The sequence below is a fragment of the Diabrotica undecimpunctata genome, chromosome 8, assembly GCF_040954645.1.
Source record: "Diabrotica undecimpunctata isolate CICGRU chromosome 8, icDiaUnde3, whole genome shotgun sequence".
Lineage (NCBI taxonomy): Eukaryota > Metazoa > Arthropoda > Insecta > Coleoptera > Chrysomelidae > Diabrotica > Diabrotica undecimpunctata.
This window is the reverse complement of record NC_092810.1, coordinates 9,457,841-9,471,109: the sequence shown is the minus strand read 5'-3', so window position 1 is coordinate 9,471,109 and position 13,269 is coordinate 9,457,841. Positions and strand designations below refer to the sequence as shown.

General features: G+C 31.6%; 1 protein-coding gene across 1 annotated transcript in view; it reads left to right on the top strand.

The window, feature by feature from the left end:
* Positions 1 to 4,584: 4,584 nt before the first annotated feature.
* The window catches only part of LOC140449245 (uncharacterized), a 30,980-nt gene continuing 22,295 nt past the window's right edge, over positions 4,585 to 13,269 (top strand). Inside the window, exon 1 of the mRNA XM_072542453.1 lies at positions 4,585 to 4,935. Coding sequence (XP_072398554.1) covers positions 4,779 to 4,935 — 157 coding nt within the window. The 5' untranslated portion in view covers positions 4,585 to 4,778. The remainder of the gene's footprint in view (positions 4,936 to 13,269) is intronic.

The following is a 13,269-nucleotide window of genomic DNA, read 5'->3' as shown; positions in this document are numbered from 1 at the left end:
AATATAGTCTTCTGCAGGTCAAAGACAGAGAAACTTTTAGAAATCTATTCGCCAACCTCCGTTAATGGGGACGGCATAGGAAGAAGATAGACAAATCATCAAAATTGTAAAGAATCAGTTCACAAACTAGTAATAAAGTATTACTGGTTATTTTTATTTTTTATTTATTTTTAAGGATTGATATCTTTAAAATTTCTCTTTTTGGTTAGAATTCTACACATCTCAAATAAAAATATGTATTTATAGTGGGTATCTCTTGAGAATGTATTATGAATAATGGTTAAAAGATTATAGAAAGTATTGTACCTTTCTTTCTTCTTTACTTCGACTTGGTACAGGCAGGTATTGTATTTAAATAAATGCTTTTATCATTCTAAAAGTCACAATTAATTTATTAACATTTCTACTAACTACAGTTCATTTTTAGTATGTAATGAATGCTAGATTTTTGAGTTCTATCACATAAAAAAATGAAATGACCACTGTTTCTGTTTCTTTAGCTATGTTGTCCTTTTTTAAGTTATTTGAAATTACTTCTGTGTCTAGATATCAACAGTTTCCACTAATTACATGTAATTTCCACTAATATTTACCTCTTGTTCAAGCTCTTACTCTTTATGAAATTCAGCATAATTCTTTGTACACGCATTACTTCTTAATCACTATTTTCTTTTAAAACAATATTATTGTTTTCTGATTATATTTCCAAATATATCTTTATTTAAACTATTCAAACAAACAACAATAAATAACATTCAATAATAAAACCATTGGTACTAGGGTAATGGGGGGGCAACTGGACCCACCGTACGTACAATTTTATTATTTATTTTATTATTACTGTAATACTTTCAATCAAATTAAGGTTCCATAGATTTAAATTGTATTAAATAAAAGTCAGGTTTGTATACAAATAGTTTAAAATTTACTTTAGATCTTTAGATACTTTGATCATTAGGTAACTATACCCGGTTCACAATTTGTTGATAGCTCACTACAAGTTTAACCCTAATTAGAAAACTGAAATACAGAGAGGATAAGTAATACGATATAATAGTAAAAACCAACCTAAAACTGACGGTTTAAGACGTTTTCGACTAACCCACCTTATATCTGAAGGAATACAATACCTTATAATCCTATTACGGGGGTATTTTGAATGGTTAGATATGAACGACCAGTGTCGTAGAGTATATGATTGAAACATTTATTTGAACTAAAAATATATTTTTTAAATTGTACTTATGTAAATTGTATTTTTTAATAAAATCTATTTATTTTATTCAAAAATAAAAAGTTTCTTGCCATTTGTAAAAGATACATTTATTTAATTAAGGAAAAAGGCGCCAAATGTCGCCTGGCAAAATTTCCAATGTGTTTTAAATGTATCCATTATTTTCGAATCCGGAGAAAACTAATAAATATTTTTGAAAAATTTAAACGCAGAATGAAAGATTACATTATTACTCAGGGCAGAAAGTCTCTGAAAACTTCTACAGTGTTTATTTTAATATGTTATGTAACAGGGGTGAAAATAAAAGAGAAAATATAGTATAATTTTTAATTGAAAATATTGCATGCAAAAGAAACTTTTTATTTATTCTAAAAAATATTTCATTCTTCTTTTAAATTTTTCAAAAATGCTTTTTAGTTTTCTCAGGATTTGAAAAAAAATGGATACATTTAAAACACTTTGAACATTTTGACAGGCGACATTTTGCGCCTTTCCCCTTTAATACCTTACGATTACAACTACTATTACTTACCTTATATAATTACGATTAGCAAACTATTCAAATTCAAAATAAATAGGATCAACTTCGGAATCCGAGTCGTCTTGAGGGTTAATAATTAGGTTAATAATCTCTACGGTCGCATCAATTATGTTATCAAGATCCCAAATTTTTTGTTCTTCTTCTATTACATGTCTTACTGCATCTTTCCAGTTTTGTTTTGTAATATGTTATAAAGACTCGTATAACAATTCACGTACAACTTGTATTTTATATGACGTATTTTTTCTAGCCACATAACTTTTCATTTGTGCTCAAATGAGTTCAATTGGATTTATTTCGCAGTGGTAGAGTGGAAGTCTAAAGACTGTGATGTTTCGCCTTTCCGCCATTTTGTCAACTATGTATTTCTTGAACTTAGATTTGTGTTGCCGGGCAATTTTTAAAAGTTCTGCTTTTACCGTTCCATCTTCGTAAGGCAGATACTTATTCCGCAGCCAGTCAAGAATATCCTGTTTCTTCCACGCATTCGTTAGAAGTCTTTCTACTAGTCGTGAATGATAAGGTGCATTATCTAATACTATAATTGAATTTGGTGGTATGTGTTCAATCATTTGTTCAAAATACTCTTCGAAAACATCAGCTGTCATCTCCTCGTGATAGTCTTTTGTGCTTTTGGAATGAAATTCCAACAAACCATGCTTAACAAATCCTTTTTCACTGCCAATGTGAGAAATTGTTAATCTACTGCCGTTACCAGAAGGTGGGGAGATACCAGTAGACCAACCTTCCATAAAGGCTTGCCTGGAGCTTAATATATTTTTATCTGACCAAATTTTTTTTGGAGTATGACCTGAGTTTACCCACGTTTCATCCTGGTAGAAGATGGGCCTTTATTCAGCCCGGAATTTTCGTATGAATCTTAGATAATTTCTTCTCCAACATCATCTTCTCCTCCCGATCAATCAAAAGTGATTTTCGGTCTGATTTCTCCCACCGGAAATTTAATTCTTTTAAAACTTGCCACAATTTAGTTCGTCCGATATGAGGCAAATCCGGGTCGTCTCTAACTTCTTGTAAAATTTTGTTTAGGTTTAGTATTTCTTTTTTGAAAAAAAATCCATGAATTTTCCTTCGAATACCATTTTTGGCAAATTCATCAATTTCAATAGGCTTTTTTCCTCTCTTTAAGTGTTCGTTTGTGTTTGGGTTAGCTATACCGTATTTTTTTCTTTCTGATAGGAACCTATATAAAGTTGACTCTCCTATGCCAGTCATGTTGGCACAACTTTCGACTTTGTTGCGAACAGTGTTTGTGGGATTCTGAGAAACCAGAGCATCGTGAACATTCAGGACAATAGTCTTCTCTCTTGGTGAATAGACAGACTTACTGACTGTACGCAACAGTACCGGTGTAAAACTTGATGATGAAGCCATCACAAACAATCCAACAAAACGAGCACGAGCGAAAGGTACGTATATGTTCGTAGGTATATGGAATAAAAAATCACTCACGCACTGCATATAATTCGCAAAAAAATATTCAAGACGCTAATTACTGCCGTAGACGCGGAAACACCGACGAGCCGTAAATTACATGCGATCAAAAACGTACTAAACAAAAAAATTGTTTTCGTTCGTAATAACTTCACCCTTTCAAGTTAAGTTTCGAATATAATTATATTATTAAAAATCTTGGGAATTCCATCTTAATTATCTTGCAACGAATAGTACCTTCGGATATGAATTCCAGGTTTTCTAGTAAAGTGATTAAACGCGAAGATTAGTATTGAAATATCCAAAGAGATAAGGTATTCTTATTTACAAAATTGTTAATGGTTAAATTCTTATTTTTATTAATATAATATAATAACCAACATTAGTTGTGAAAGTTTTAATTGTTTTTTTGCTAAATATATTAGTATTAAAATATTATCAATATTATAAATATATAACAGTATTAAAACATTATATTATTATTTAATGAATAAACACCTTAGGAACGCCTATGATTTACGACCGTTTTATGAGTTTGAGGCATATTTCGTGCTCTCAACAATTTGTGAACGAAGAATAAAAATCTGAGCTGAACGCAGATTTGTTGTAAAATCTTGATCCAATTACCCCATCTTACCCTACTGAAATAATGACACTTGATGTAAAAATTTATTTAAAGTAAAGAAACTTTTACATCCAAGATATTCACGAATTTACTGACGTAGAAATTGATGAATAAATTCATGAATCTTTTCGTGAATTTATTGTTGATGTAAAGCCCGCATAAAAGAGATCCCATGCCTTAGAGAGACCTCCCATACCTAAACGAGAATTCATAACGTATACTTGCTTTACATTTATTTTATAAATGTTATTTAGAAACACATTTAAGAAGAAAATATAAAATATCGTATCTCTTAATATAACGAATTTTTGTCGATAGGTACTGATATGAAAACCAAATTTTTAACTAATTTGTATACAAACGTATTAATTGAAATATGTAGGCCACCCGGTATTGTTGTTTATCAAACAAGTTCGTCTTCAAGGCCACCGAGTTTACCTATAATCAAAAAAAGACTATCCAAATATTTATTTACATAATAATAAATCAGCTATCAAACCAATGAATCATTTAAAATATTTATTTACCTACTTACCTACAGTGTAATGTCCACTGGTTATGAATTTAGATACATTTCTACGAAACGCCAGAATTCCCCAAGTACTTTTCCTCATAATTTTCTCAACAAACAACTCCTTAAAATGTAAAATTAATACCAGTCGACTGATTAGAAGTAATTAACATATAACTGCAATATAAACAAATCGTTTCAAAAAGATGGCAGTCAACGTCGAGTACTGGCTTAGATCGGAGCTATAGAAAAATAATTAAGATATTAATATGTTATCATAATACAATTTTTTTTATCAGCTTGAAGGTATTAAATACTTGTAGGTGGTTTAGAGACAGACCAGTGATTGATGATCAGTGAACGAGAGTAAACATACGAGGGTGGCAAATTTGTAGTAGTTTGAGTTTTTAACATGGATCCTTTGGACTTGTCTTCAGATGGTGTTACAGAATCTAGTCACCATAACCATCAACATTCAGAAGACCATGTCCGTGTAGTGGTACTTTCTACGGTTATACCAGTGTGTGTACTTATTCTGTTGATGATAGTCCTTCGGAGAATCATAATTCGTAAGTAATTAACAGATATTTTAAAAACTGATGAAAAAGTCGTTTTTGAATTATTTTCCTTTAAAATATTTACTGTGGAACTTTAGAAAAAATGTGTTTTTTGAAGATATGTCTTATGCTGTCCTTTATGCTTAGTTTACTTTTCTGTTTTGACCTTTTGAACCATTTGATTTATACATGGAACGTCATTGTATCTTGTATTCAATTCACCATGATTTATCTTAGTCAAGATTTACCTTATTTTTCGATATTTTCCTTTTTAAATGACAATATCAAAGGGTTTGATATTACGTGGTTTTTTTCCCCTTTCTTTCTTTTCTTTTTTTCTTCCCCATGGTTTTAGTTTTTCGTAGACCATTTAATGGACTCATTTAAAACACTTATTTAAAATAATACCTATATAAGATTTCATCCTAGATTATATTATGCGAAATAAGATTTTTCAAATTTCGCCACTCACACCATTTTTCCTATTTTTCCCAAACATTGTTATATTACTTTTTTCTAAAAAAACCGTACCGTAAAAAACTGTGTAGAAAAAAGTTATAGAATAATGTTTGCGAAAAAATGGCCAAAAATGTTGTGAGTTGTGAAATTTGAAAAATCTTATCTCGCGTACCATTAATCCTAAAGACTTCTACTAAACGTCATTTTGAAGAAAAATGATAGAAGTTTGTTTTCTCTGAAGCAATAACTATACCTACACCTTCGTGGTAAAAAGTTATGGGCCAAAAAAAATCGAGTTTTCTGTGTTCTTTTGATTCGTTTTTTGAATATATTTTTATCAAAAAAAATATTATTGATTTTAAAAGAAGACATTTTGATAGGAAATTAAGTTTGGAACAACTTTTCTGTAAATCTATATGTACGAAAAGTGCTTTCTTAAAAACGCCCCTTCATTATATCTGAGTGTTCATTGACCATATAAAACAATGAAACCGTTGTAGTTCCTTTATAAAGTACATAATCAATAGACATGGTATTTCTTCTTCTTCTTCTTCTTATTATTATTATTCTATTGGATTGGTGACTTATCTCTTGCTATTTAACGACACGGGTCTTCTCCAGTCAACTTATGTGGTTATTCCATTCGTTTTTCTATTTTGTGTCCATTTATTTATACCCTGGACGTTACATTTTCTTCTAATGTCTTCACTTCTCTTTCGATCTCTCAGCGTATTTCCTGTAATTCTTCTCAGTACTACCATCTCTGCGGTTTCCAGTAGACTTTACGTTGTAGCTGTACCGGGTCTTGTTTCTGAGGCATATGTCATAATTGATCTTACACTGGCTTTATAAATTCTTGACTTCATCTCAGTGTTAATGTGTCTATTTCACCATATAGTCTTATTAAAGCATGCTGTCAGTCTATTTGCTTTTTGTACTTGATCTCTCACTTCTTTGTCCAGGTATCCATAGCTAGACCATGTAATTCCCAGGTATTTTATTGTTTTCGTTTTACTAAACTATATTAACGTTTTATTGTTTTAGTTTTCTGACTACTATTGTTTTAGTTTTATGAGATGAGATTGTCATATTAAATTCTTTTGCTCTTATGTTAAATCTGTGGACCAGTTTTTGCAGACTATCTTCATCTTGGGCTATCAATATTGCGTCGTCTGGGTAATAGAGTATTTTAATTTCTTTGTTTCTCATTCTGTATCCTCTTCCTTTGTTAGCGCTTTTGATGATTTCATCCATGATCAAATTGAAGAGCATGGGGCTCAATGGATCCCCTTGTCTTATTCCGCTGCCTATTTCTATAAGTTCTATAAGTTGTTTTGGTAGATGTCTTCGATAGTTTTTATAATATTTAGGGGAACTTCTCTATTATACAGAAGATAGATTACATATTTGAGTCTTACTCTGTCAAATGCTTTCTTTAGGCCAATCAGACACAGAAATACTGGTCTACTCTAGTGATTTCTCAGTAATTTGCTTTATAACGAATATTGCAACTGTACATAATCTTCCACTACGAAAACCCTGTTGTCCATCTGCTAAACTTATCCTCTGATTTATTAGCACTTGTAAAATTTTAGTTGTAAGTTTTAGCGTAGTATTTAACAAGTTTATACCTCTGTAGTTGTTTTCTGGCTATGCCTCTATGTATGCCTCTTGTGTTTTGGTTGACATGTATTTCAGGAAAGCTTTATTCTTCTCTTTACATTTTTCCTTCACTTTTGTACAAAATCATGGAGTTCTTCGCCTTGGGAACGATTTATTTTTATTTATATTTCTTTCACCAAGAATTTCCTTGGCCGAGGCTAACATATTAGACTTAATTATTGCTCAGCTTTCTTCGACTCCATCACTGTCTGTGATATGTATGTTTCTCCTAATATACATAGTACATAAAGTAAAATTGTGGCTTATTCCCAATAAAAATAGTAAAAAAAGTAAACAATTTAATGTTTTTTTTAAAGAGTCATATTTTTTATCATTAGTCATTAAATTACATTTGTGTTGTTTCAGTATTATTTTTTTTTTCCTCTCCTATTTGTCATTGTATTATAGTTTTATTCCCTTTGCTTTCAAATGTAATTTAGTGTATCAGTTTTATTTCATTTATTTATATTTTATATATCTTAATTCGAATAACTTTTGTATTATCGTGATCCTCCTTACTATTATTACTATTAGGAGTTTTGTGCTTCCTTAATTGATTTCCTCCATAAATTTCTATTTTGGGTCATACCACTATTAACCCGTTCAGTCCAAATTTATTTTTATCAGCGAAAAAAAATCCTTACTTAATGGTAGCTTCCAATGGACAATGGGTCTAAATAAATCAAAAGCTACGAAAAAAAATTTATTAGTGTACAATTATTTGTGGCTAAAGTGGATAAAACAATTTCGCACTTCGAATATGACATTTATTGGAAAACTCATGAGTTTTTCCTTTACAGCCAGTGTTTTTAGAATACAGCGTGTAGGTTCTTTGTGAGCATCTTATTCCGGATAATGATCGACTATAGTAATCCGTTTGAATTTCTCTTAATGGTCTATATTCACATGGAGTTCTTCTGGCTGGTATTATTGGAGAGTTTTCACATTATGGTCTTCCTCGAGATATATTTAGGGACTGATTCATTTGTAACAAAGCCTCAGTAATTGCTAGCTTAAACTAAAGTGGATTCATTATATCTTTTGAAGGTACATTTTTGTTTTCTGTCTTATCAATCCAACTTCTTATGTGAGCAAAATCAATACAGTAGAAAATCATTTGTAGTATTTATTTTCTGAATTTGATGTAAATTAGATAGATTTTGGTAGGCTTCTGGTTTTTCTAAATTGTTTATAGCATCTATATTGCTCCGCAGTTGAAAAACCTTCTTCTTGACAAGGTTTCTAAAACTATGTTAATTTTATATTGCTTCTCCCAGTACATGCTCAGTCTAGGTAAACCTTAACAACCCATTAAAATGAGTGAAATTAAAAACATACATTTCATTTCTGTTCACAAAGAAAGAAGTGGGAAAGTATCTAAAAAATATTAAATTATAGGTACTTTCATATTGGAATTGTTAGAAGTGTTAGTATAATTGTCAGTTGTATGTTTTTTCTTATTCTGGGCAACGTATCTTTGTTTGCTATACTTTATGAGTAGTTTTTCATTTTTTATCTCTTGGCGCTCTTTTGCTGTTTCAGTTTCTGAAATATTTTTTGACATCAGTTGCTGTATCTGAAAGACATAATATGATATACAATAAGTTATACCAAACTATAAATATGTATTTTTAATCTTTGTTGATTAATTATTTTAATCTGTGCTTTTATGGATTTCATCCTGATCCTCATCTTCACTTTATCCTTCTAGATCCGGTGTATTCTGCAAACTATTTAGCATTTCACTGCATGCATTTCAATATAATCATCGCCCAGAAAACATCAAAGTATCTCTTGGTAAATTGGATCATCTGGATTATAACCTGAGACACTTTTATAATTGAGGCCAATTGTCCATTTCAGTGTACATGTCAAATGAATTAACAGAATCTGTGCATATCACAATAATTATCCAGTTTTCCGTCATTACAATGGAAGGTTCATTACAATTTTATTTATATTATAATGATTGATTAAGAAATGTTTACTTATATATCTCTCATATAATAAATTAATTTGATTTTTCCTCGATTGAAAAATTTCAACTAACGATACTACCATACAAAAATAGCAAGTGACACGGTTGTATTCAGTTAATCATTGCGTAAAAATCAAGCAACATACAACATTAATCTCTTAATGACCACCATTAGTTAACTGAGAAATAAAAGGTGTATATAAGTTGTAATTGTCCATTGTAATTTGTAATGGACAAGAGGAGAGAATGAGTTAATCCCCTTCATCTTGGCAATTGCTGGTATTGCTATTTGCCCATATATTTCCATTCGTTTTTTGTCCTTCTTCGCCAGATAATATTTTATCTCAGAAAATTCTTTTAGATACTTTGTTTCGATCTCCCTAATTTAACATCTACACATTTATTGAGAAACCACGTCTTACTTGCATAGAGAACTGTCGTTCAGATAGCTAGTATTCTTTTCATTACTTTTCTATATATTTTATATAATATATTAATCTAAAACAATGATGCTTTTGACTTTTGTCTCATAATTTCTAGGTTTTCCTTATTTATATTTATTAAAATAATTAGTCTCAGATAGTTAAAGTAATTAACAATATAAACATGGTTTACATGGTTATATATTTTAAAAGTCTGACCAATATGTTGTTCATTGCCTCTGATTTCTATATATTTTGTCTTTTCTTTAGTTATCTTAACACCATATTCTTTGGCACTTTCGTATATTCTTTTAAATCCATTTCCTAGGTCAGCCGGTCTTCGCGTTAATAGAACTAAGTCATCCACGTACGCAGACATTAGTGTCCTTGGTGTTAGACAAAACTGCTTGTGTAGATTTTGATTTATCTTAAAAAATTGTAGTTAGCGGGTTCACATGCTTGAAACTCTGTTAGCAAAACTGTTAGCTGATATGGTCCTCTATTAATCTCTGTTTCGTTTAATAGGCATTTCATCAGAGTTGGGATCTATTTTCAATGTGGTGTTGGTGCAAAAACTTGGGTTCTTTCTTTGGTTCTGGGTTCTCATGTTTAAGATCATTTGGGTAACGACTTGATTTGCTGTAAATTTACTCGATGATTTTCGAGTAAAGACCCGTACATGGTCTATTTGATTTCCCTCCAGACCTCCTGGTCTCATCCATGTTATTTTGTGTATGTCTTTGTGTTTGTATTTCGTGCTACTTATGTCCATGTTTAATGCCGCTGCTAAATTATATAGTCTTGCTCTATTATTGTTTTTTGTGTCATGTATTGAGTTTGCACCTACAAACTCTCTGAAGTAATTTTCTTTGGGTATTTGGACGTTGAAATCTCCTATAAGGATTCATATATCCTCTCTTGGGATTTTTTCGGCGTTTTCTTCTAGTGTTTCATAGAACTGCTGTTTTGTCAAGTCACCACTGTTTTCTGTGGGTGCATATGGACAACTTGTTTGGTTTGCTGTTTACTCTTATGTATGATATTATGGGTTTAAATTCCATTAATTTATGTCTTATTTCTCCTATCATCGTGAAAGTCGTTCCTCCATATCCCTGTTGTTATTCGCCGGCATACCGTACTGTTTAATTTTTCTTTTCGATTTCTGGTTACCTGAATTCCTAAAATATCTATCTTGTATTGTTTTTACTGTGTCGCTAGTTATTCCATTTTTCCTGTTTACAGCAGCGTCCTCACGTTTCATGTTCCAATGTTTTTGTCATTGTCTTAATTATTTTTTACTTTTTTGTATTTTTCCTATTATTCTGAATGTACCTTGACTCATTTTCCTTTTTGTTTGCATTGTCTGTTTCCTTTTCATCCACCCATTCTTCTTTTTCTAGTTTTTTTGAGCATTTTCAATTTCTGTGAGTTTATTTTCATTTGCATTTCCTCCTTTTCTTCTTGTGGTGGGTGTAAGTTTGACTAAATAATAGATCACACTAATACATAGCATTAACTAACACCTCGTAAATTCGCCACTAAATAATGCTAAGCTACCAATCGTTTTGCCGCTCGAAAGAGTCCAGTAACTCCAGGCCAAAACACGTCATTCCACGCACATGATTTTTGTTGAAGATAAGAAACGAATATTGTTGTAAAAACAGGCTAGAAATATATACAGATCAAGAAAGTTGATGATGTCAGGTGAATGAGTCTACAAGAAAGAAAATATGGAAGAAAAAAACAAAGAAAGATAATGGAAAGGATCGCTACCATTAAATGAAAAAATGTATCTTTAGTTATACCTACAATATTTTACAACATTAATAATAGTTTTTATAACTTTATTGATTCTAATCTATGTAAAACAGGAACGATAAAATAACTAACTAAATATAACTATATAACTATAAAAGAAGTAATATATCTAACTTTAATTCATTGACCTTACCTCAACAACTCTACAAATCAATTCGCTATACAAAATTTTGCAAATCACCTTAAGATAAAACTGGTTTGGAATTATAAAAAATAAATAAATAAAACCACTTATATGTAACGCACGCTTATAAGACTAGTAGGTATATAATTATATACGTAATAAATGTGGAATTTTTAAACAATAATTCAAAGAATAATATACTACCGATTTGAACTTTGTCTAATAGCAAATGTCGAAGTCTGATTTATGATTATATATTATTGGGATTTTTAATTATTAGTTCAAAGAACACCAATATTTTTACCTACTGGCTAGTAATAAGAAAATAATATTTCGAATCCTTGAGATAATTTAAATAAAAATGCATATATGTATTTACACTACATTATATAACCAACGATGGAAAGGGAATCAAGGGAAAAATATCGATAATAGACTAAACATTTACCCTGTCTATGTTTCATGCCTTTTGAGTTACCTGTGGATTGTGGTTGCAATGTATTGCTTTTTGAATGCAGCTTCATTGGTCACTTGCACTGTAAAAACTTTTTTTTTTATGTCCCCTTACCTACTACCACTAAGTTAACGATTTTTTTTGTTTATATCCGAATTTTACTGCACTTACGGGAAAAAGTTCACTTTTTGTATCCCGTGAGATTTCCTTTTTTTTATGGGTAGCGCGTAGAAACTCCTTTGGAGTCTCTTGGATTCTATTGGATAGTCCTATCAGGAAAAGTAGATCAATCCCTGCCAAGTGAATCCCTCCCGGGAAGCTAGCATCTGTTAAGGATCCCTTGTCCAGGGTCACGGATGAAGTCCAGAACGGCATCCAAAGCGTCGAAGAATATTTTCGGTATGGCGAAGATGGTGGAGTTGGCAACCTCTGATTTTAGGAATAGTATAAGATCACAAACCTAGAAGCGTCTGACCCGGAGCGGGTGGCTTCAAACAGCGTCGGTACACACAATGAGCGGCTGAATTAAAAACTTACCAAACCGACTTGCCAGCCTGGTGTTTTAAGGCAAATACCTCCCAACAAAATGTCAGATTTTAAAACAGAAACTCACACTGATTTTTCAGTCTGTGCCAAGGATTCTGGGGGGAGGGACAAAAAACTGACGACGCGAAAGACGAAAAAATCTTTAACACTCTTTATCTGTACCTACAATGCCTGAACAATATTATCTGAAGAAAAAGTCACCAAAATAGAAATCGAGATGTCAAAAGTTGGATATCATTGGAGTCAGTGAAGTAAGGCGACATGGAGATGTCAACATGGTTGTATGCCACTGTTACACAGTGGTATACAAACTGAATCTCGCCCTATTGATATAGTATTTTATTGTAAAGGAAAATTGATTTGTTTGTTAATAAAGACATCCAGATTTAGCCATACGGCTCACACTCCCTCTAAGGGGAAAATTCACTCACCCAGATACCCACGGTATCAAAAGGATTGAGCTCTGGTGGGACTCTTTCCATGTTATCGAGTCCTAGGTGACTTGGTACATCGGTGTATCTCCGAAAAATTTTCGCACGCATCTGGATGTCTTATATAGATGTTCGGTTAGATACAGCTTTTTGATGTATTCTAGGAGGTTCTTCGAAATGAGTTCAGTGGTAGAAAGGATAATAGGTATCGTCTGGGTACTTTCAATTCTCCATTATCTCCTTATTTATATTTCCAGATCTCTGTACTTGGCGATCTTTTCGTTATACTTAACACGCAGATTATTGTTGTTAGGTATCGCCACATCGATTAGTGTTGTTTGTCTTGTTAGTTTATTAACTAGCACGAGATCTGGTCTATTATGTGCTACAGTTTGGTCTGTGAGTACAGTGCGATCCCAGTATAGCTTGTAGTTGTTTATTATTATCCCAGA